This window comes from Pan paniscus, chromosome 4, assembly GCF_029289425.2.
Source record: "Pan paniscus chromosome 4, NHGRI_mPanPan1-v2.0_pri, whole genome shotgun sequence".
NCBI classification, from domain to species: domain Eukaryota; kingdom Metazoa; phylum Chordata; class Mammalia; order Primates; family Hominidae; genus Pan; species Pan paniscus.
This window is the reverse complement of record NC_073253.2, coordinates 136,468,197-136,488,666: the sequence shown is the minus strand read 5'-3', so window position 1 is coordinate 136,488,666 and position 20,470 is coordinate 136,468,197. Positions and strand designations below refer to the sequence as shown.

The window sequence follows — 20,470 nt, the reverse complement described above, 5'->3', positions numbered from 1 at the left end:
AGCCCTTTGTAGCATTTATCTGTTGAAAGACCTCATAAATTATTTACAAATTTAAATTTTGTTACATAAGCCTCTAGTATAGATTTGTTATCTCTAGGCTTGTACATCCTGTATTTCATTCATTAAGTTAATATTAGAAGCATGCAATAAAAGACCAGGGTTTCATGGTAGTCTAATTGAGTACTCAAGGTTGTACATACCTTTCAAGTCTCTTTTGATTTCAAGAAATCCCCCTTCAAGATAGGTTAAACAAAGGAATTTTACTATTACCAATGGAGTCTTACTGTAGAACCCAAGGGCAATTAGACATTGGAGACTTAGGAGGAACTGAACTTAGGTGGACAGGTCTAGAACTAAGTAGCTGTTTTAGTCTCTACTGTTTTCTAGGCTTCTGCCTCCTCCACTCTTATTCCTTTTCACTTTTACTCTTTCCTTCCATTTTCTTTTCCTCTTTTTCTCTCTATCTAGAAACTTATAAACATGGCTACCTCAGCCCATGTTCAACACTTATTCAAGAGGAAAAGGTAGATGAACTATATCTCAATCACAAATTTAGGGGTTTGGAGAATGTAGCTATTCCAGCTTAAATCAGGAATCTATCACAGGACCAATAAAAAATGATCAGGGCTCATGCCTGTAATCCCAACAATTTGGGAAGCTGATGCGGTACGATCACTGAAGGCCAGGAGTTCAAGACTAGCCCGTGGAACATGGCAAGACCTCATCTCTTAAAACAAACAAACAAACAAACAAACTGTGTGTGTGTGTGTGTGTGTGTGTGTGTGTAAGAAAAGAAGGCCTGCAATGGAATAAGCATCACACTAGTGATCACCTCTCTTAGGTAGTATAGAGAAGTTCTCAGACAAGAAATGAGCATGAGCTGGATATATACATCTTAATCCAAACAAGGTTTTGAATTTATTTAAATAAAACAACTTCTACTAGCATATATATGGTTCACAAATAATTATGAAAAAAAACCCTAAGTACAGGAAAAATTCTCTGCAATGTTTGCCAGAAAAGTAGAATGAAAAGATTATAGGTTTTTAAGAAAGAAACCTAAATTAGATAACATCTCAGAAACCAACCTAACCAGATAACAAGCAATTATGTTTTTATTCATATCATGCATTTACCTCTATAATAATATTCTCAATTATATAAAAACTGCTTTGGATAGAGGATCCACAGTCAGAACACTCAGAAAATATGAATGAACCCAGTGTGCGATTAAACTTGAAGGGAAAATAATGTGTTTGTGAATATATTATTTGAGGTTGTATTTCAAAACAATGACTAAGCAAATTCCGGCTCTCTCAATTTTTTCACGGTTAAAACAACAACAAAAAATAGACTTAAATTCTTGTAACTTCTGAAAACTCTTGTGTAAAATGCAGTTACCCAAAATGAAAAACTCTGCATAACAATGAATAAGATTTCAAAGGAATAGACTCATTCTAAAAGTTCTGCATCATAATCAGATCCCTAATTGCATTCCATACCATTCAGAAAGGTGGGGCTTTCTCCATGTCGCTGTCGCGGGACAGGAGATTGGGAATCACCGGCTTCAGGAACTTGAACTCATTTGCTCCTGAGCCTCCCGTCAGACACACCTCGTACTGGTAGCTCTGGGATAGGGTCCCGGTGCCGCTCACGTCCAGCAGATGCCCTGGAAAGGGGCCCTCGGGCACCGAGCAGCGACCCACCGAGGCCGCCCTGCTCCTCCTGCACAGCCGCACCGCCACGAACAGGAACACCGAGAAGAGGAAAAGCGACGACACCGAGGCCAACGCCACCACCAGGTAGACGGTGAGCGAGTCGGCCTGGGCCTGGGAGGGGGCCGCCTCCGGGAGAGGCAGGTAGGGCTGGGAGAAGCCGTCCACCAGGAGCAAGTGCAGCGTGGCGGTGGCCGAGCGCGGAGGCTCTCCATTGTCCTTGACCAGCACCACTAGCCTGTGCTTGGCCACGTCGCGCTCGCTCAGCAGCCTGGCGGTGCGCACCTCGCCATTGTGCGCCCACACGCCGAACAGCCCGGGCTCTGTGGCCTTGAGCAGCTGGTACGACAGCCAGGCGTTCTGGCCCGAGTCGCCGTCCACCGCCACCACCTTGGTCACCAGGTAGCCCGGCTCGGCCGCCCGGGGTACCAGCTCGGTGCAGGGCGCCGAGCCGTTCTGCAGCGGGTACAGCACGAAGGGCGAGTTGTCGTTGGCGTCCAGCACCAGCACGCGCACCAGCGCCTCGCTGCTCAACGCCGGGGAGCCGCGGTCTGTGGCGCCCACGTGGAACTCGAAAGCCTGCAGGGCCTCGTAGTCCAAAGACCTGAGGGCGAATAGGTGGCCGTTGTCTGTGTTGATGGAGACCAGGGAGGCGAGGGGCAGGTGCGGGTCCTGGGGCGGCAGCAGCGAGTAGGTGACCTGGGCGTTGGTGCCTGAGTCTCTGTCTGTGGCGCTGACACTGCCGATGTGCAGGGCGGGGCTGTTGTTCTCGCGGACGAACAGGGTGTAGGAGGTTTGGGTGAAGGCGGGGGCGTTGTCATTGACGTCGGAGACCAGCACGGTTAGGTTGTGCTGGGTTTTCAGCCTGGGTGTCCCCAAGTCGGTCACGGTGATGGTGATGTTATATTCATTTCTGATCTCTCTGTCCAGTGGGTGCTCTGTTACCAGAGCGTAAAAATTCTTGAAGGTAGGCTTCAAGACGAAGGGGAGGTTGTCCTGAATTGAGCAAACCATTCTCCCATTGTCTCCAGCGTCTTGGTCTCGTATGCTGAAAACAGCGACCACCATCTCAGGTGAAGAGTTTTCCGGTATGGGGCTGGTAAGAGATGTCATGGCTATTTCTGGCGGGTTGTCATTCACATCTACAACCCGAACTAAAATGCTTGATTTTCCAGAAAGGCTCCCACCGTCAATGGCCTGAATATTTATGATATAAGATTGAATAATCTCGAAATCTAGAGGGGCTTTTAAATAGACTTCGCCAGAAATTGGATGGATTTCAAATGTTTTCCGTACATCTCTGGAGACGTGGGAAAATGAATAAGACAGTTCTCCATTTATTCCTGCATCTAAATCTGTAGCAGACGCTTTGATGATCAAGGAGTCCAGAGGGCTGCTCTCAGGTACATGAACTTCATAGACTGGCTTCTCAAATTCAGGGGCATTGTCATTGATGTCCAGGACCACAACGTTAATCAGTGTAGTCCCAGACCTGGGCGGAGACCCGCCATCCACGGCTGTTAGCGTTAAACTAAGCTGAGACTCCTTTTCTCGATCCAGGGATTGGTCCAGTACCAACTCTGGATATTTTCTGCCCTCATCGCCGTCCCGTAATTTAAGGTGGAAATGGGGATTGGGACTTATTGTATAGTTTTGAACACCATTCTTTCCCACATCCAAGTCCTGCGCACTATCTATTTGGAATAAGGTTCCTAGAGTAGCACCTTCGGAGATTTTTAGAAGTATATGATTGTTTAGGAACGTGGGAGTGTGATCATTTATGTCTTTGACCAAAAGCTCAGCCCGAAAAAATTGCAACGGATTTTCAAATAACACCTGGAAATGCAATATACATGGCTCTGTGAGATCACAAAGTGCCTCCCGGTCCAGCTGCTCGTTTAAGAGCAAGTCGCCATTCTGTGGATCCAATCGCAAATAAGGTTTATAGTCGTCAAAGATGACTCTGGCCCCCCGTGCAGCCAGGTCTTCCACATCCAAACCCATGTCTTTCACCACGTTGGCTATAAAGGTGCCGACCTCCATTTCCTCTGCTATGGAATAGCTCCAGGTCTCAGAATACACCAAAGACCCTCCCAGGAAAACAAAGAAAAGCAGCACTTGCCTTGTCGGCTGAGCTCTTCCCTTTCCCGGCTCCATGGCTCCTTAGCCAAACGTCTTTCTGGCGTAAACGTTTCAACTCAGTCTCTAGCAGCTCTTAAAGTTGCTCCTCTCACCTATCAGCCTGGACCTTTGGGAATCTAGAAACTCGTAATCCTGTCGCGAAGGTGTTGATGGTGCCCTACCTTTTGAAAGACTATTTTCTCCTGGTATTCCAGCGCTTTCAGTTCCCATGGTTAAGGAAAACCAGAGCATCTGCGGTTACAAAAATTTCACCGTCTTATCCTGCAGCGCCACCATGCGACTCTGCAGATTTTCAGGTTTTAGATAAATTCCAATACGTTTCAGACAAAATATTAATTTTTCTTGTGTGTTTGTCTATAAATTTAAATTATATGCTCCTTCTGTATGCCTATTTTCCGAGTTGCATTTTTGTGATATGTGATGCTAATACCTTTCCATCATCAGCCACAATCTGCTATAGCTGTAGTAGATATAAGAAGCATATTTAAGATGTAGCCCCTGCCTCAAATGAGTTATGATCTCTCTGTGAAGACAATATATTAAACAACTAAAGATAGTGAAGAATACTCTTACATGTAATTGACTTAGTAGGCAAGAGATTTTTAGGAAAATTGGAAATGAGAATTAGAGGTCTTAGCTCTCTCCACAACTACTCTTAGAAAAGAGGAATGAGATCATGTACTTGAAAATGAACCTGGTATATGAAAACAGTTGCTTTGGAAAGGTTGGACATTTTGAGCTGCATAAATGGTATGATTTATTTAGGGATACTCAGTAGGAGACTTAGCTGGCAGGAGTAGAAAATAAATGCTCAGAAGTAGTGAGTAAAATAAAACATTTCTGGTTTTTAATCTAAAAGCAAGTCCAGTTAAACATTTTTTAAAATGTGAACAAATTAGACCTCAGTTTAGTTGTGAAACTGAATTTCATCATTTGCAGACCCAGGCTTTCCAGAGGCACAATTCTAAATATGTTTATATATCTATTAATTAATTAGTTTAGCAGATAGTTATTGAGAATACACTTTGTGCAAGGAATGGTCGTAAGTGTTAGGGATAGAATGGTAAACAGACATAGTTCCTGCCATGCAAGAGGGAGACAGAAAAATGACCATGTATTTTAAATAGAGCACAATGAATGTCATGATAAAGGAAGTTCATGCTACTACAAGGGCATTGATGATGGTCATCTAACCAGAATTTGGAAATACAAGATAGATTTTTCTGGAGAAAGTATTCTCTAAGTTGATACATTAAAAACTAATAGGAGTACTTTAAACAAAAATTGGGTATGGGGTAAAATTGTTCAGGAAAACTAAAAACAAGATTGTGCAAATGCAAATAAAGAGAAGTATTTGGAGGAAATAAAATAAAATCAATATGGCTAAGACATAGAGCAAGAGGAGAGAAGTGGTAAGAGTTGAAATTGGAAAGATAAGCATATATTTTTTAACCATGTCAAAGCATTTGGACTTTATGCCAGTAGAAATGCAGGGTTATTAAAGGGATTATAATTAAAACAGGAAAGTGGCATGATTATGTTTCTACTTTTTAAAAAGATTATCCTGTTTCAGAGTTGAGAATAAATTAGAGAGGAATAAGATTAAAGGTGAGAGATTGATTACAAATGGTTGCAATAATACAAGTAAGAGGAAACATTGGCCTCAACTAGAAATGCAGTGAAGGGGTTGTATTAGAATGATAAAACAATAGGGGTGTGGTGATAAACATAGAAGGAGTGGGGTAGAAAGGCATGAAGGTAAATGTACTTTGTCTTCAGGCTTAGGGAACTGAGTGACTGTTGGTTCTATTAACTGATAAACACAGGAAGAGCAGAAGAAAGAGGAATAGATATGGAGCTGGTGAAGGTATATTTAGTTTTGAGGAAGGGAACAGTTTTAATTTTAAATGGATGAGTTTGAGCATCCATATAGACAGTTATATAAATTAGCTTCTATTACATAAATGCAGTTGAGGAAAGACGTTTGGGCTATAGAGTCACATTTGGCATAAATGGTGATTAAAGCTCTTCAGGAAAGATAATAAGTTGCAGATTAAAAGAAGTATATTTGAATTTGTGACTTCAGACTTGATGTAGTTTTCAGAGATTACCATCTCCAGAGAGAGGCCATGGTTATAGGTGACTAAGCTAGAGTAGAAGTGAATGTCATTAGAGATGAAGAAGGCTAGAAACAGAGATAGGTCAAACTCTTGGACCCAGAATTGTTGCAAGGGATGGGCAAAGAGGAAAACTATAAGAAGTCACATTTAAGAGATAAAATGTCTTTACGCTACTTCTTTCTTGTCATCTGGAATAATTTAAAATTAAACTGATATCAAGTTGAGTTCATGCTCTCATTTGATGACTCTTACATGCAAAGACCATTTAGGTAGAAATGTTTGCCAACTTCCTTCAGTACATTAAAGATATCTTACTTTCTATTATTTTCTATTGCTACTGTTGAGAAACATGGAGCATAGCTGTCAGTCTGTCATGTGTTTGAGGGTTCAATGTCCTTTTCCCATGGCTTTTGAAAAAAAAGATTTCTCTTTTTCTTTGGTTTTCTGAGCTTTCAATATAATGTTTCTAGATATGGATATCTTTTTAAGTTTATCCTGTTAGGTTTATTTAAGTCTCTTAAATCTGCTTGTTGAAGTTTTCATCAATTCTGAAGAATTCAAGTTGTTATTTCTTTAACTATTGCTTCTGATACAATTTTTCTCTTATCTCCTTGGGTTCTGGTTAAACATATGTTAAACTTTTTTACTTTGTCCTCTGTTTCTAATATTCTCTTCTGTATTTTTCATCTTATCAACTTTCTGACCTACATATTGGATAAATTATATCCTCATCTATCTTTCTTTTCAGTAATTATTTGTTTAGTTATATCTAATCTTCTATTAAATTTTCTAGTCGGTTTAAAATTTTGATTATTATAGTTTTTCATTTCTAGGAGTTCTATTTTGTTTTCTAATCTGTCAAATTTTATAGTATTTTCCCTGTACACCTTCAAGTTTAACTTTTATTTCAATTAAAGTGCCTAGCATATTGTAGACTGTGTCTCATAATTACAATATTTGAAATGCTTGCAAGTTTATTTTTATGTTCCTTTTTTCTGCTGGCTCTCACTCATAGTGTCACGTTCTCTTGTGTATGCACTTATCTTTGACTGTTTATGTTAAGAACATAAAAAATTAGTTGTATGAATGATTTGAGGCTTAGAGTGAATAAACGTTCAAACATTCAGAAACTGGGCGACAGAGCGAGACTCCGTCTCAAAAAAAAAAAAAAGCTGTAAGGTCACATTCACATTCACTATAAGAAGTCAGATTTTGACTGGGTGCGGTGGCTCACGCCTGTAATCTCAGCACTTTGGGAGGCTGAGGCAGGCGGATCACCTGAGGTAGGGAGTTCAAGACCAGCCTGACCAACATGGAGAAACCCCATGTCTACTTAAAAAAAAAAAAAAATAGCCAGGCGTGGTGGTGCATGCCTGTAATCCCAGCTACTAGGGAGGCTGAGGCAGGAGAATCGCTTAAACCCAGGAGGTGGAGGTTGTAGTGGGCAGAGATCGTGCCATTGCACTCCAGCCTGGGCAACAAGAGCGAAACTCTGTCTCGAAAAAAAAAGAAGTTAGATTTCATAAAAGATCTGCATTTGATTCTATCAGTTCCTGGGAGAACTGTCAATGATCACTTTAAATCAACTTTAAGGCTAAATATCAAGTTCAAGGCTGAAATTCCCCACAAGGGTTCATCCATTTCCAGTTTACTCTCACTCCAAGGGTGTGGCTCTTAGGGATCCATGCTTATTAATAGAGGTTCAAGTTTTCCAGGATTCCCAAGGAAAAAGTAGATTTTGGTCTTGCTTATCTCTCTGGGTTTCCTTTTAACATTAACTTTAACCTGACAATATATTAATATCTTAATAGCTAATTGTTTTCAGTGAAATCATTGTGCTACATAATTTTTACCAACCTTATTAAAAATGTAAAGTCTCAGGGATATTGTTGCAACTCAAAATTACAAGTAAACTCTTAGCTTTCATATTCTATGGGCAACTGATTATTTTGGAAGGCTAAGAAATAATAGTATTTTTAAACAACTTCAACTGTTCAGTGCTAAATCAATTCTATAATGACATAATGAATTGAAACAATCTCTTGGAAGAGACAACTGCCATTTAATTGGTATTCATTCTCACTTCTTTCTATACCCCTTATTCCCCTATATGTGCACAAATAGCTTTCCTATATTCTCTCTTCTCTCCCTTCATAATGTGTATTTATATATTTGCATATTTCTATAAATATAAGATATTGTGTATATCACCGTACTATAAATCTTTGTCTTTTTTCTTTTAAAACATTTGAGATTTATTTATGTGATTGCATGTCTAGCTTACTCCTTTTGATCACTGCATAATAATCCTTCACTAACATGTTACACATTTTATCAATTGCTTTACTGATGGATATGTAAGTGGAGTCCTATTCTTCACTTTCTCAGGATGAATATTCTTATATACATCATTTTGTAAAGCTCTTTAAGAGTTTTCTGGCTTACACACTCCAATAGAATTGCTGAATTATAGAGTACATATATATTAAATTTTACTAAATACTATCAGAAAGCTCTCTAAATAGGCTGTACATGTGATTTCCTATTATTCCACTTGATATTACCCAAATCTCTCATCTTTACTAATTTTAGTGTATGTTTCACCAACTAAAAGGGTTGAACTTCATTTAAAGCTATTTTCAGGCTGTTTTCCCTTTTTTTGAATTTCCATTTCCTTTGTCTTAAAAAATCCTATTGTCTCTCCTGGCTTTGTTGTTGTTGATTTACAAGAGTTATTTGAATAATGTAAATATTAATCTTGCCAGTTAAAATACTGCAGGTGGCTTCTCACTGTCATCTGTTAGTTTGTCTGTGCTATCCTTTAATTTTGAGGCAGTAATATTCATCAGTTTGTATTTTTCTTTTTTGTGCTTTAAAGCCTTGTTAAGAAATCCAAACCCAAACTAAGATGATATGAATATTTTTACCTAGATTTATTTCATCTCTTCCAATTCAAATATTTCAAATTCACCTATTACATACATATGAAGGTTGTTTTTATATGACATGAGATAGGGATTTTGTTTCTGTATATAGTGAGCCAATCTCCCCAATAACGTTTGCTAAATAATCTCTCTTCTCCACCAACCCCAGTTATTATGATACCTCCTGTGACCAAGTTGTCTTATATAAGAGGATCTGACCCTGGGTTCTATTCTATCTGGTAGTCTGTTCCTGAATCATTCAGATAGATTTACTTACTTCATATTTGTAATATGTACTAATATCTATAATGTAAGGCATTCCCTCATTTTTCTTTTTAAAAATTATCCTAGCTCTTCATGCAACTTGTTCTTCTATATTAATATTAGAAACCATTTTTAGATCCTTAACTACTTATGATGGATTTCACTGGAATTGCATTGAATTTATAAATTATTTTGGGAAGCATAGATCTTTATTAAGTTGTTCTATCAAGGAACTAGCATCTGTCTCAATTAACTCAGACATTTAATTATTTCATTTAATGTTTTATTGACATCATTCACTTTTCCACAAAGGTTTTCTGACTTCTTTGTTAGCCTAATTTCTAGAAACATTATAGTTTCAATACTATTTTAAATTTTCATTTATAATTGATAATACTGAGGTTAAAAATACACTTTTATTTCTCTTTCCATTTCACTTTTTTCTATTTTATTCTAGTCTTTCTTCTCTCTTTCTTTAGTTTTTAGTTACTTCAGTTTTTACATTGGCAGTGACTTAAGAGCACAGTTTTGCCTCTTATGACTCTGAGGGAAAAAGGGGACCCAAATATTCTTTTCAGGATTTTATTGTTTAAATATCAATTTTAAGAAATCCACACAATAAATAATTACTTGTTAAAATGAAAAATAAAATCAGTGATAATTGCATGAAGTAGAGGGAAGAAATCTAAGGAAACTGGAATTTGTTTCATCTATTTCACAATGGCAAGTGAAATTCCATTTTACTACATCATCTGGTCTATAATAGTATTTAATCTTGTAAGAGCAATTTCAAAATGTATATGTACACTAGCCCTATATCCATACTACATTCCAGTTATCAAAATCTCTATCTATAATCTTCTATAGAACTTTCTTTTAGAGCTGAGATATAATATGTTACATGATGAGGCAACTATAAACCATAAATGCCTACCCATTCCTTCTTTGTAGGCATCTGAGAGAGGCCACAAAGTATTAATGATGTTTTATATTTACTCAATAATTAATAGGAAAGTGAAACGAAATCATTTCTTTAACAGTTTGAATCTTCATTTCAATTTCTTATGAAGTTCTTGCTTTGTACTCATCTGATGGAAGGCTATTTTATCCAGGATAAGACCCTAAATTATTTTCTGCTTTAGTAATAAACAACACAAAATTTAAGCTAGCAAACACGGTGTATTTAAAGAAAACTAGGCCGGGTGTAATGGCTCATGCCTGTAATCCTAGCACGTTGGGAGGCCAAAGCAGGTGGATCACTTGAGTTCAGGAGTTCGAGACTAGCCTGGGCCACATGGCAAAACTCCATCTCTACCACATATACAAAAATTTAGCTAGGCATCGTGGCGGGTGCCTGTAGTTTGAGCTATTTAGTAGGCTGAAGCAGGAGGATTGCCTGAGCCCAGGATGTCGAGGCTGCAGTGAGCCAAGATCCTGCCACTACACTCTAGCCTGGACAACAAAGTGAGACTTTGTCTCAAAAAACAAAAACAAAAAACTAGCTAAGGCGGGCACATCGCTTGAGCCAAGGAGTTCCAGACCAGACTGGGCAACATGGCAAGATTCCATCTGTACAAAAAAAATACAAAAGAATTAGCCAGGCCGTGGTGGCCTGTGCTGGTGGTCCAGCTACTCAGGAGGCTGAGGCAGGAGAATCACCTGAACCCAGGAAGTCAAGGCTGCAGTGAGCCATGATGGTGCCACTGCATTCCAGCCAGGTCAATGGAATGAGACCCTGTCTCAAAAAACATAAATAAATAGAATTAAATTAAGAAAACTAAAGAGCGACAGCAAAGCCCAGAGCATTATAAGACTCTTCCTCCACTACAGGATTATCAACAAAAGTAGTTACAGAAAAAATTACTTAAGAAATTAATAATTTCCAATGTGACCACTTAAGTTTCATCATAAAGTAAATACTTGAAAAACTAATAAGGTTCTCCAGAACTGAAAATGGAGGGATAGCATCTTTTTTACCCTTTCTAAAGAACATTTTCAGAGAGAATAGTGGGATAAATGCACTACATTTTCGACCCAGATTCAGCAACGCTTTTTATTTTTATTTTATGCTTTGATGGTGTCTAGATTTAAGTTACATATATAATGACATTAGCTCTTAATACTTTAGTTTGCATATCCAAATAATTCAGAATATTGTCTTGCATAATACCATTATCACAGCAAAAATAGCAATAACTCCATTAATATAACATTTTGACCAAATAAATGAAAAACCGGAAAACACAGATTACATTTCCACGTCATTATAGCCACTAATAAAGATTTTTAAAGAAACTGTGAGAAAAACAAGAGCTATAATCATGCATGCAACTACAGTACAACCAAGAATCCACAAAAGATTATGCAAAAAGTACCATCAGCTTGCCAAGAATAACCAAAAATTAGAAATTTAAAATAAATTGTTTTATTGAATGTTAAGTCCAAAGCTATTTCGAAAGTTCTCGATTTCCCCCATATTCTTACCAGTGTCATGAACTTGAAAATTGGGGATAATCGGCTTCAGAAATTTGAACTCATTTGTCCCGGAACCTCCCGTCAGACACACCTCGTATTGATAGCTCTGGGAAAGGGTCCCGGTGCCGCTCACGTCCACCAGATGCCCTGGAAAGGGACCCTCGGGCACCGAGCAGCGACCCACCGAGGCCGCCCTGCTCCTCCTGCACAGCCGCACCGCCACGAACAGGAGCACCGAGAAGAGGAAGAGCGACGACACCGAGGCCAATGCCACCACCAGGTAGACGGTGAGGGAGTCGGCCTGGGCCTGGGCCGGGGCCGCCTCCGGCAGCGGCAGGTAGGGCTGGGAGAAGCCGTCCACCAGGAGCACGTGCAGCGTGGCGGTGGCCGAGCGCGGAGGCTCGCCATTGTCCTTGACCAGCACCACCAGCCTGTGCTTGGCCGCGTCGCGCTCGCTCAGCAGCCTGGCGGTGCGCACCTCCCCATTGTGTGCCCACACGCCGAATAGCCCGGGCTCCGTGGCCTTGAGCAGCTGGTACGACAGCCAGGCGTTCTGGCCCGAGTCGCCGTCCACCGCCACCACCTTGGTCACCAGGTAGCCCGGCTCGGCCGCCCGGGGCACCAGCTCGGTGCAGGGTGCAGAGCCGTTCTGCAGCGGGTACAGCACGAAGGGCGAGTGGTCGTTGGCGTCCAGCACCAGCACGCGCACCAGCGCCTCGCTGCTCAGCGCCGGGGAGCCGCGGTCTGTGGCGCCCACGCGAAACTCGAACTCCTGTAGGGCCTCGTAGTCCAGCGACCTGAGGGCGAACAGGTGGCCGTTGTCCGCGTTGATGGAGACCAAGGAGGCGAGGGGCAGTTGCGGGTCCTGGGGCGGCAGCAGCGAGTAGGTGACCTGAGCGTTGGTGCCTGAGTCTCTGTCTGTGGCGCTGACGCTGCCGATGTGCAGGGCGGGGCTGTTGTTCTCGCGGAGGAACAGGGTGTAGGAGGTTTGGGTGAAGGCGGGGGCGTTGTCATTGACGTCAGAGACCAGCACGGTTATGTTGTACTCGGTTTTCAGCCTGGGTGTCCCCAAGTCTGTGACGGTGATCGTGATGTTGTACTCGGCTTGGCTCTCTCTGTCCAGTGCTTTTTCAGAAACTAGAGTGAAAAAGTTCTTGAAGGTCGGTTTCAGGAAAAAAGGGAGGTTATCTTGAATAGAGCAAATCATCCTCCCATTGTCTCCAGAGTCTTGGTCTAGGATACTAAAAAGAGCTACTAGGGTCTCTGAGGCATTCTCTGGAATTCTCTTTGTAATCGACGATATGGTCACTTCTGGTGGGTTGTCGTTTATATCCATAACTTTAACTAGAAGGGTGCATTTTCCTGAAAGACCCCCACCATCTGTTGCCTGAATATTTATAGTGTAGGACTGTATTACTTCAAAATCCAGGGGTGATCTCAAATTAACTTCCCCAGATATTGGATTAATTTCAAATGTTTTACGAATATCTTCCGATGCATGGAAAAATGTGTAAGATATTTTTCCATAGTTTCCTGCATCCAGATCCTTAGCTGAGATGGTGGCAATCCAGGAGCCAAGGGGTCTGTCCTCAGGGACTTGCACCTCATAGAGACTCTGAGGAAACTCAGGAGCATTATCATTGATGTCCAACACCTTGATGAGAACCAAAGTTGTCCCAGACTTGGGCGGGGATCCACCATCCACTGCTGTGAGTGTTAATCTGAGTTCAGCTTCCTGTTCATAATCTAAAGCTCTATCTAGGACCAGCTCTGGGTATATCTTTCTGTCACTACTGTCTGGAATTTTAATGTAGAAGTGAGAATTGGGGCTAATTGTGTAGTTTTGGAGACTGTTGCTTCCGACATCCAAATCTTGAGCACTCTCCATTAGAAATGTAGCTCCAACAGTGGTACCTTCTGATATTTTAATAAGTATTTCCTTGTCTAGGAATGTAGGGGAGTGATCATTTATGTCTTTGACACGCAGCTCAACCCGAAAAAACTGTAAAGGGTTTTCCAAAACCACCTGAAAATGCAGCACACAGGGCTCGGTGGAGCCACACAGCTCGTCTCGGTCTAGTTTCTCATTTAGGAGCAAATTCCCAGTCAGCAAATCAAGGTGCAAATACTTTTTATTATCATCAGACACTACCCGGGCTTCACGTGAAGACAGCTCCTCCACCCCCAGCCCTAGGTCCCTCGCTAGATTAGCCACAAAAGAGCCAATTTCTGTTTCCTCTGCCACAGAATAGTGTGCAGATTCAGTACCTGCCCGAGACAATCCCAGCAAAACAAGGAATATTAGAACTTGCCTTTTTCGCAGATCGAGTGCCCCTCTGATCTCCATGGTTCCTTTAGGCAATCTCTTGTGGAAAAATTGAAGCTCAGCCGTAATTTCGGAAGCTGAAGCTCTGGTTTTTAACAGGAACCCCCTGGAGAGTGTATCCTCCAGCAGCTCTGTAGGCGAAGCTCCTTTAATGCCTGTCTTTTCAGTGGGTTGGATGCTTTCTGTTCTCCTGAATAGCGAAGCTCACCGTGCCAGCCTATGTACCGTTTTCGTCTTATCCTGTAGCGCCACCATGTGTCTCCATGTTTTTTTTTCATTAAAAAAGTTTTCCTCTTTGAAAAAGTAATTCATAAATACATCCGGAACATTCGAAACAAATCCCAGACATTTTTTTTTACCTTTAAATACTTCACTAAGTATTTTTAATAGGTAAGGCCTTCTAAAAGATAATTGTAATATAACTTTCACAATCAACAACTTGAGCAATAATTCCTCGGTGTAATTTATACTGCATTTGGTTTTCCCCAGTTCTCTCCAAAATGTCCTTTGCTGTTGGTTTGTTTGAATTTGAATCCAGAAAAGTCCACACACTGCATTATCACTGTTTTGAATGCTCGGCACTAAAGGATCTGTTAAAATATTCTGAACTGAAGAAATAATTTTTTATTTAAGTCATTTCTCGAGTAATTACAAATATATTCTCTCCACTCTTGTAAATACTTGTTGTCAGCTATAGTTGGTAATGTCATTACTTTTTTCACTTTTATATTTTAAAAATATAAAGAAGGACATGGCACAAATAAGTTAGAGACAATTCTTGCTCTTACGGAGCTCACAAGCTAGAAAAATTGGCAGACAAGTAAATGAAGTATGTCATAATGTATGCATTTATAAAAAGTAATATAGAAATACCTAGAAAAGACCTCTTGTACCTAGGAGGCTGCATACCTTAGTGCTTAGGAATATGGGATCTGGAACCAAATTATCAATATTAGAATCCTGGTTATGTGACTCACTATCTATAAGCTTGGGCAAGTTATAGATAACTTTGTTTCCTCACCTGTAAAATGGGGTAATAATAATATTTGTCTCCTATGATTATTATCGTAGGCATCTAATGAATTAATATTTACAAAGTGGTTTGTAAGTGCTGGTTAAGTGTCTGTCAAAAATAAAATAATTAAGATCGAAGTCGGACTTGGGACATCAGTGAAAGCTTTCCTGAGCTAATGAACAATACATTGTGATCTGAAGGAACTAGCCAGGAGAAGGAGGAATATTTCAGATGGGCATTTTGAGGAACACAGAGAAATGAAGTATGCCTTGGACTTTAAAAACTATGGAAGGGGAGGGTCTAACAATGAAATTAGGGTTAAAAGCATGGTGAGAACATGAATCATTATACAGGTCATATCATGCATTCTTGAATTTATCCTAAAGGTAATTCAAGTACAAAGATGGGTTTTAAATATCTGATTAACATGATTACATCTGCATTTTAAAAAATCAGTTTGGCTGCAGTATGGAGAATTAATTTCAGGGGGAATGACTGGAGAATCAAGGAGATCAGATAAGAGATGATGATCTGGATGAGGATAATGCCAGTGTGGATGGAGAGAAGAGGGATGAATAGAAAGGTATGAGGAGATGAAATGTTTTCAACTGTTGGTTGATAGGTTGCATGGGGAGAAAAACGGGAAAGACTCAGAGATGATATCACACCTCTGGACTGGGCAACTGGATGACTAGTGGTGTCATTCACTAGGACAGGGAATGCTAAAAAAAACATGATTGGGGTGGAAAAAGATGAAGTGTTCAGTTTCGAACATGCTGATATTGAGGTAAATGCCTGTAGGATGTGTGTTTGTGTGTTTGCGTGGTAGTGGGGTGTGTGTGTGTGTGTTTGCATATAACCAAAGCATAGGAAATAAATCTGAGCTTGCAATATGAACTGTGGTGTGTATATATATATATAGAGAGAGAGAGAGAGAGAGAGACAGAGAGAGACAGAGAGAGCATATATATAGCATATATATAGAGAGAGAGCATATATATAGCATATATATAGAGAGAGCATATATAGAGAGCATATATATAGCATATATATATATAGCATTCATGGTTTCAATCACTATATATATATATATATATATATATATATAATGAATGCTCTAGGATAACCAAGCAAAAGTGTGTCAAATAAGTATAAAAGAGGCTTGGCACAGAACTCTGAGAAACTTCATTTAGAGGAGACAGGGCAAGAAGTATATTTGAAAAGATAAAGAAGGCTCAGAGTTCAAAATCATGAAATCAAAAGCAAATAGCATTTTAAGGAGATAAGGAAGATCAATGGCTGCAAATGCTTCAGAAAAATCAAGAAAAATAAGTATGACAATTATCCATTGGGCTTAAAAAGATGGTCATTGTGGAGGATTCTCATAGATGTCTGACAAAATCTGTTTTCCTTTGCTTCTATAGTAATACAACTGTACCCAGGTACGTGGCCATGAAGGGAGATTGCCCATCCCAGCCTTCCTTGTATTTGAGTGTGGCCAAGTGAATTAAGTTCTCACAGCTGGATTGTGAGCAGAATTTCTGTCTTCCCCTTCCAGTTATAGAACAGAAATCATCTGGATATGCCTCTTTCTTCCAAGCGAGCTAGAACCCAGATGTGACAGTGACCCAGCTACAGCCATGCAGATTATATTGCCATAGGGAATGTTGAAGAAATTACTTGAAAGAAAATTTGGTTTCAGAAGGACTGTGAGGATGAAAGCTGCCCTACCTACCTGATAATTTTTACATTGGTACTGTCATGTGAAAAAGAGAGACACGTTTACAAGCCACTGTGTCATTGCATCACATTGGTTCCACAGTATAATCTTAACTTATGTGGAAATCTTTGATAACATTTGCAATAGCAGTTTCAGTAGAATGGCTGTGATGAAAATTAGATTGTACTTTGGTGCAAAATGAGACGGATGAGGAAGCAAAAATGAGGTAAACCGCTCTTTCAACAATTTTTTTTTTTTGAGACAGGGTCTCAGTCTGTCACCCAGGGTCACTGGCTCACTGCATCCAGGCTCTCAAGAAATTTGTAAAGAATGAAAAGGCTGTAAAAGGAATAAGAAATACATTGGTATCTGGAGAAGAATTCAGACTCAGAGAGTATTTTAAAGACTAGAGAAACTTGAATATATTTAAAATGCCAATGTGTAATGTTCAGTAGGGAAGGAGAAAATTAAGATACAGAAGGGATAATGCAAGTCCCCTAGAAGGGTTGTTAAAGATGGGATCCAGGCAATGTATGAAGGGTTTGGATTTAGACCAGTGGGATGGACCTCAGCAGGTGAAAAGTATAGATACAGATGCTGTTAAAGCTGTGGAATAGGGGACAGGAAAATGAATTTCTAGCTGATGGATTCTATTTTCTCAATAAGGTATCAGGCAAGTTCATCGGATAAAAGGGGGTATCTAAGTGGTAGGGTAAGAAGTTTAAAGTAAGATACGTAGGTTTAAAATAGTTGTTGTGGAGCGTAGAAGAGAAAGCTCGTTAGAAAAATTATAAAAGGAGTTCTTGGTCTCAGAAGCCCAATTAGGTTTGAATATTATACATTTATAGTGGCAGTGGTATTGCTAATTTTGTAAGTTTGGTCTTATAGAGTGCAGCACCCCATGTGTAAGAGAGGAGGAGGACTATATTCATCTGGGCTGGAGTTTCATCAGGTGGTTTTAGTGAAGGAAAATTGAACAAGGGAATTGAGAATATGGGCATGAGATCAACTGGGAGTGGTAAACCAGGAAATCAGCTGAATAGGAAGGAAATTAAAACAGGAGCGTTTGATAGGTAGTAACAGCATCATGGAATGGAGCTCTGATAAGGTCAAAGACAAGATGTGATAGAAACAGCAGAATGAGAAGGTTATAGGCATAGACAATTGTGCACTCAGAGGGAGATAGCTGAAATTATTATATCATAGAACAGTTTCTTGGTGGGGAAAAAGTACAATATGTAGCCAGGGCATTAATGACTGAATAACAGGAGCAGAGGTAAAGACTTAGGGACTGAGAGGCCATGTTGTTAGATTAATCAGTGGACCCAGGAGTGGTGGTAGAACTTGAAACAGAAAGATAAAGAGAACAATGTGTTTGTAAGATAAAATGTCCTATGTCCCTTTTCCCTCCCATACTATTGCCTAAATCCAAAAAAAAAAAAAATACTGTTATTTGGTTTTTATTGTAAGCGTTTTCAGGAGAATCCATTCTGTAAGGCTGGGCCATCTCTTGTGTCTCTATTTTCTAAGTGTCCTTTAACCCCCGCTAGATATAAAATTATGTTCTAAGTTACTTACAACCTATAGTTTTTTCATACAAAATTGGCTGATACAGCTTGATTCCTATGCACTGTTTTAAGTATAACTATAAATGAGGTCTTTGAAGCATATAAGCAAAATTCGTTTTTAGCAATGCATTCTAGGAGAATTGGTTGGTTATATGTATCTGGGCATTTGAGCTCCTGAATGCCTGGTCACTCTTCATTAGAGCCAGGAAACTCATAGTTCTTTTTATAAAGAGAGGAGTCCTGCTGCTCATATATCTAGAAAAACTGGAAGTAACAGGACAAGTACTTGGCCCTTCTCTCCACTGTTGCACCAGCGAGATTTTCTGTCTGAGTTGTTTGAACTACTCTTTCCCACTCCACCAGTAGATATGAGAAGATCACAGGGAAGCTGCTAGAATAACTCCCACCTTTGGAGGCCAGAAGTTCAACAGCCTGGGCGACATGATGAGAACCCATCTCTACAAAAATTTTTTTAAAATAGCTGGGGGTGCTACTCGGGAGACTGAGGCAGGAGAATGGCGGGAACCCAGGAGGCGGAGCTTGCAGTGAGCAGAGATCGCGCCACTGCACTCCAGCCTGGGTGACAGAGTGAGACTCTGCCTCAAAAACAAAACAAAACAAAAAACAAACAAACAAACAAACAAAAATAGCTGGGGGTGGTGGCATGTGCCTGTGGTCCCGGCTACTTGGGAGGCTGCGGCAGGAGGATTGCTTGAGCCCAGGAGGTCAAGGCTTCAGTGAGCTATGATTGCACCACTGCACTCCAGCCTAGGTGACTAAGACCCTGTCTCTAAAAAATAAACAGAGAAAGAAAAAAGAAAATAATAATTACTCAGTTGACAAAGCTCAACATAACTGGTAGTGAAATCTTAGCCAGAAGTATAAACATTAGGTTGTCTTAGATATGCTATTAAAAGAGATTGTACTTCTTGGCATTATCAACTGACTAATACTCAGTCCCTCTACAATGTTAAGATAAAGTTTTAAAATATCTTCAAGAAGTAGTTGAGGCCAGGTGCTCATACCTGTAATCATAGCACTTTGGGAGGCTGAGGCAGGCAGACTGCTTGAGCTCAGGAGTTCGAGACCAGTCTGGGCAATATGATGAAACCTTGTCTCTACTAAATATGCAAAAATTAGTGGGTGTGGTGGCCTGGGCCTGTAGTCCTGGGTACTAGGGAGGCTGAGGTGGGAGGATCACTTGAGCCCAGGAGGTGGAGGTTGCAGTGAGTGGAGATCACACCACTGCACTCCAGCCTGGGTGACAGAACAGGACCTTGTCTCAAAAAATAAAATAAGAGAAGCAACTGAGTCTAGTCTGTGGCACTGGAAGTAGTCATTTTACTCATCCCCATGAATTTCCTCTCTTCCATGCTTTCTCTCTCTCTCTCATACACACGCTTGTTTTGCCTCTATACTTTTACTCATTTTGTTATTCTACATTTTTCTCCCACAACATAGACTTTAGACTTTTTGATAAAAGTCATGGAAAATCTCCTCCTCCAACCTTGAAGTCTTTTTCTTACATAGTGTGTCAGATCCTTAAAGGCAAGAGTGGTTTAACATGAGACAAAGCTACTCCCCTACAATGGTCTGAAATTTTTTTTTAAATTCGAACCCTAAGGGACTATCTCTTGATACTATCAATGTTCAACATCTGGTATGCTTTTATATGTCTGAGAAAAGTGGTTTTCAAACTTTGGGTTACTACCCATTAGTATACCATGAAATAAATTTAGTGGATCATGACCACATTTGAAAATTGAATAGAATGAAATATATAGGTAATTTCAAATTATGTCATAAAAAGACTAAGCATTGTTCACAAGCATTTCTTTCTATTAAGCTTGTGTGTTTCAAAATATGTAAAATATAATCTTAACTATTGGTTACAGTAAAAAAAAGTTTGAAAAATAGTTTCTGGTGTATATACATTAAATTATATGATAGTACAGGCAAACATTTTTACACATTAACACACAACTCCAATTTATGCTATACGAATTATTATTTGGGCACAGGCATCTGCATTCAACTAGATTGCACTAGAGTTTTGTGACATTAATTAAAAAATTATAGCTTCATATTCCCAGATTCTGTGATTGGCCACAATATTAACGTGCCTGCACAATCCTCTCCAGGATGAATGAGGAAAGGATACTAAAAAACTGGTCTTCTGACCCTTTTGAATCAAGTGATAA

The 20,470-nt window shown here is 39.9% G+C and overlaps 2 protein-coding genes across 2 annotated transcripts; both read right to left on the bottom strand.

Annotated features, from left to right (window-relative positions):
* Nucleotides 1-889: 889 nt before the first annotated feature.
* On the bottom strand, nucleotides 890-10,638 carry LOC100987759 (protocadherin beta-18). Its single transcript, XM_003829139.5, has one exon. It carries the CDS (start codon nucleotides 3,870-3,872, stop codon nucleotides 1,506-1,508), a length of 2,367 nt encoding a protein of 788 aa, XP_003829187.1. The 5' UTR covers nucleotides 3,873-10,638; the 3' UTR covers nucleotides 890-1,505.
* A 566-nt stretch (nucleotides 10,639-11,204) lies between these two features.
* On the bottom strand, nucleotides 11,205-20,361 carry LOC100981837 (protocadherin beta-14). Its single transcript, XM_024928769.4, has one exon. The coding sequence runs from the start codon at nucleotides 13,985-13,987 to the stop codon at nucleotides 11,591-11,593; it is 2,397 nt and encodes a 798-aa protein (XP_024784537.2). The 5' UTR covers nucleotides 13,988-20,361; the 3' UTR covers nucleotides 11,205-11,590.
* Nucleotides 20,362-20,470: the final 109 nt, after the last annotated feature.

What these genes read in the sequence shown, in the direction of transcription:
- LOC100987759 (XM_003829139.5), bottom strand. Translation starts at nt 3,872, where the DNA reads ATGGAGCCGGGAAAGGGAAGAGCTCAGCCGACAAGGCAAGTGCTGCTT.
- LOC100981837 (XM_024928769.4), bottom strand. Translation starts at nt 13,987, where the DNA reads ATGGAGATCAGAGGGGCACTCGATCTGCGAAAAAGGCAAGTTCTAATA.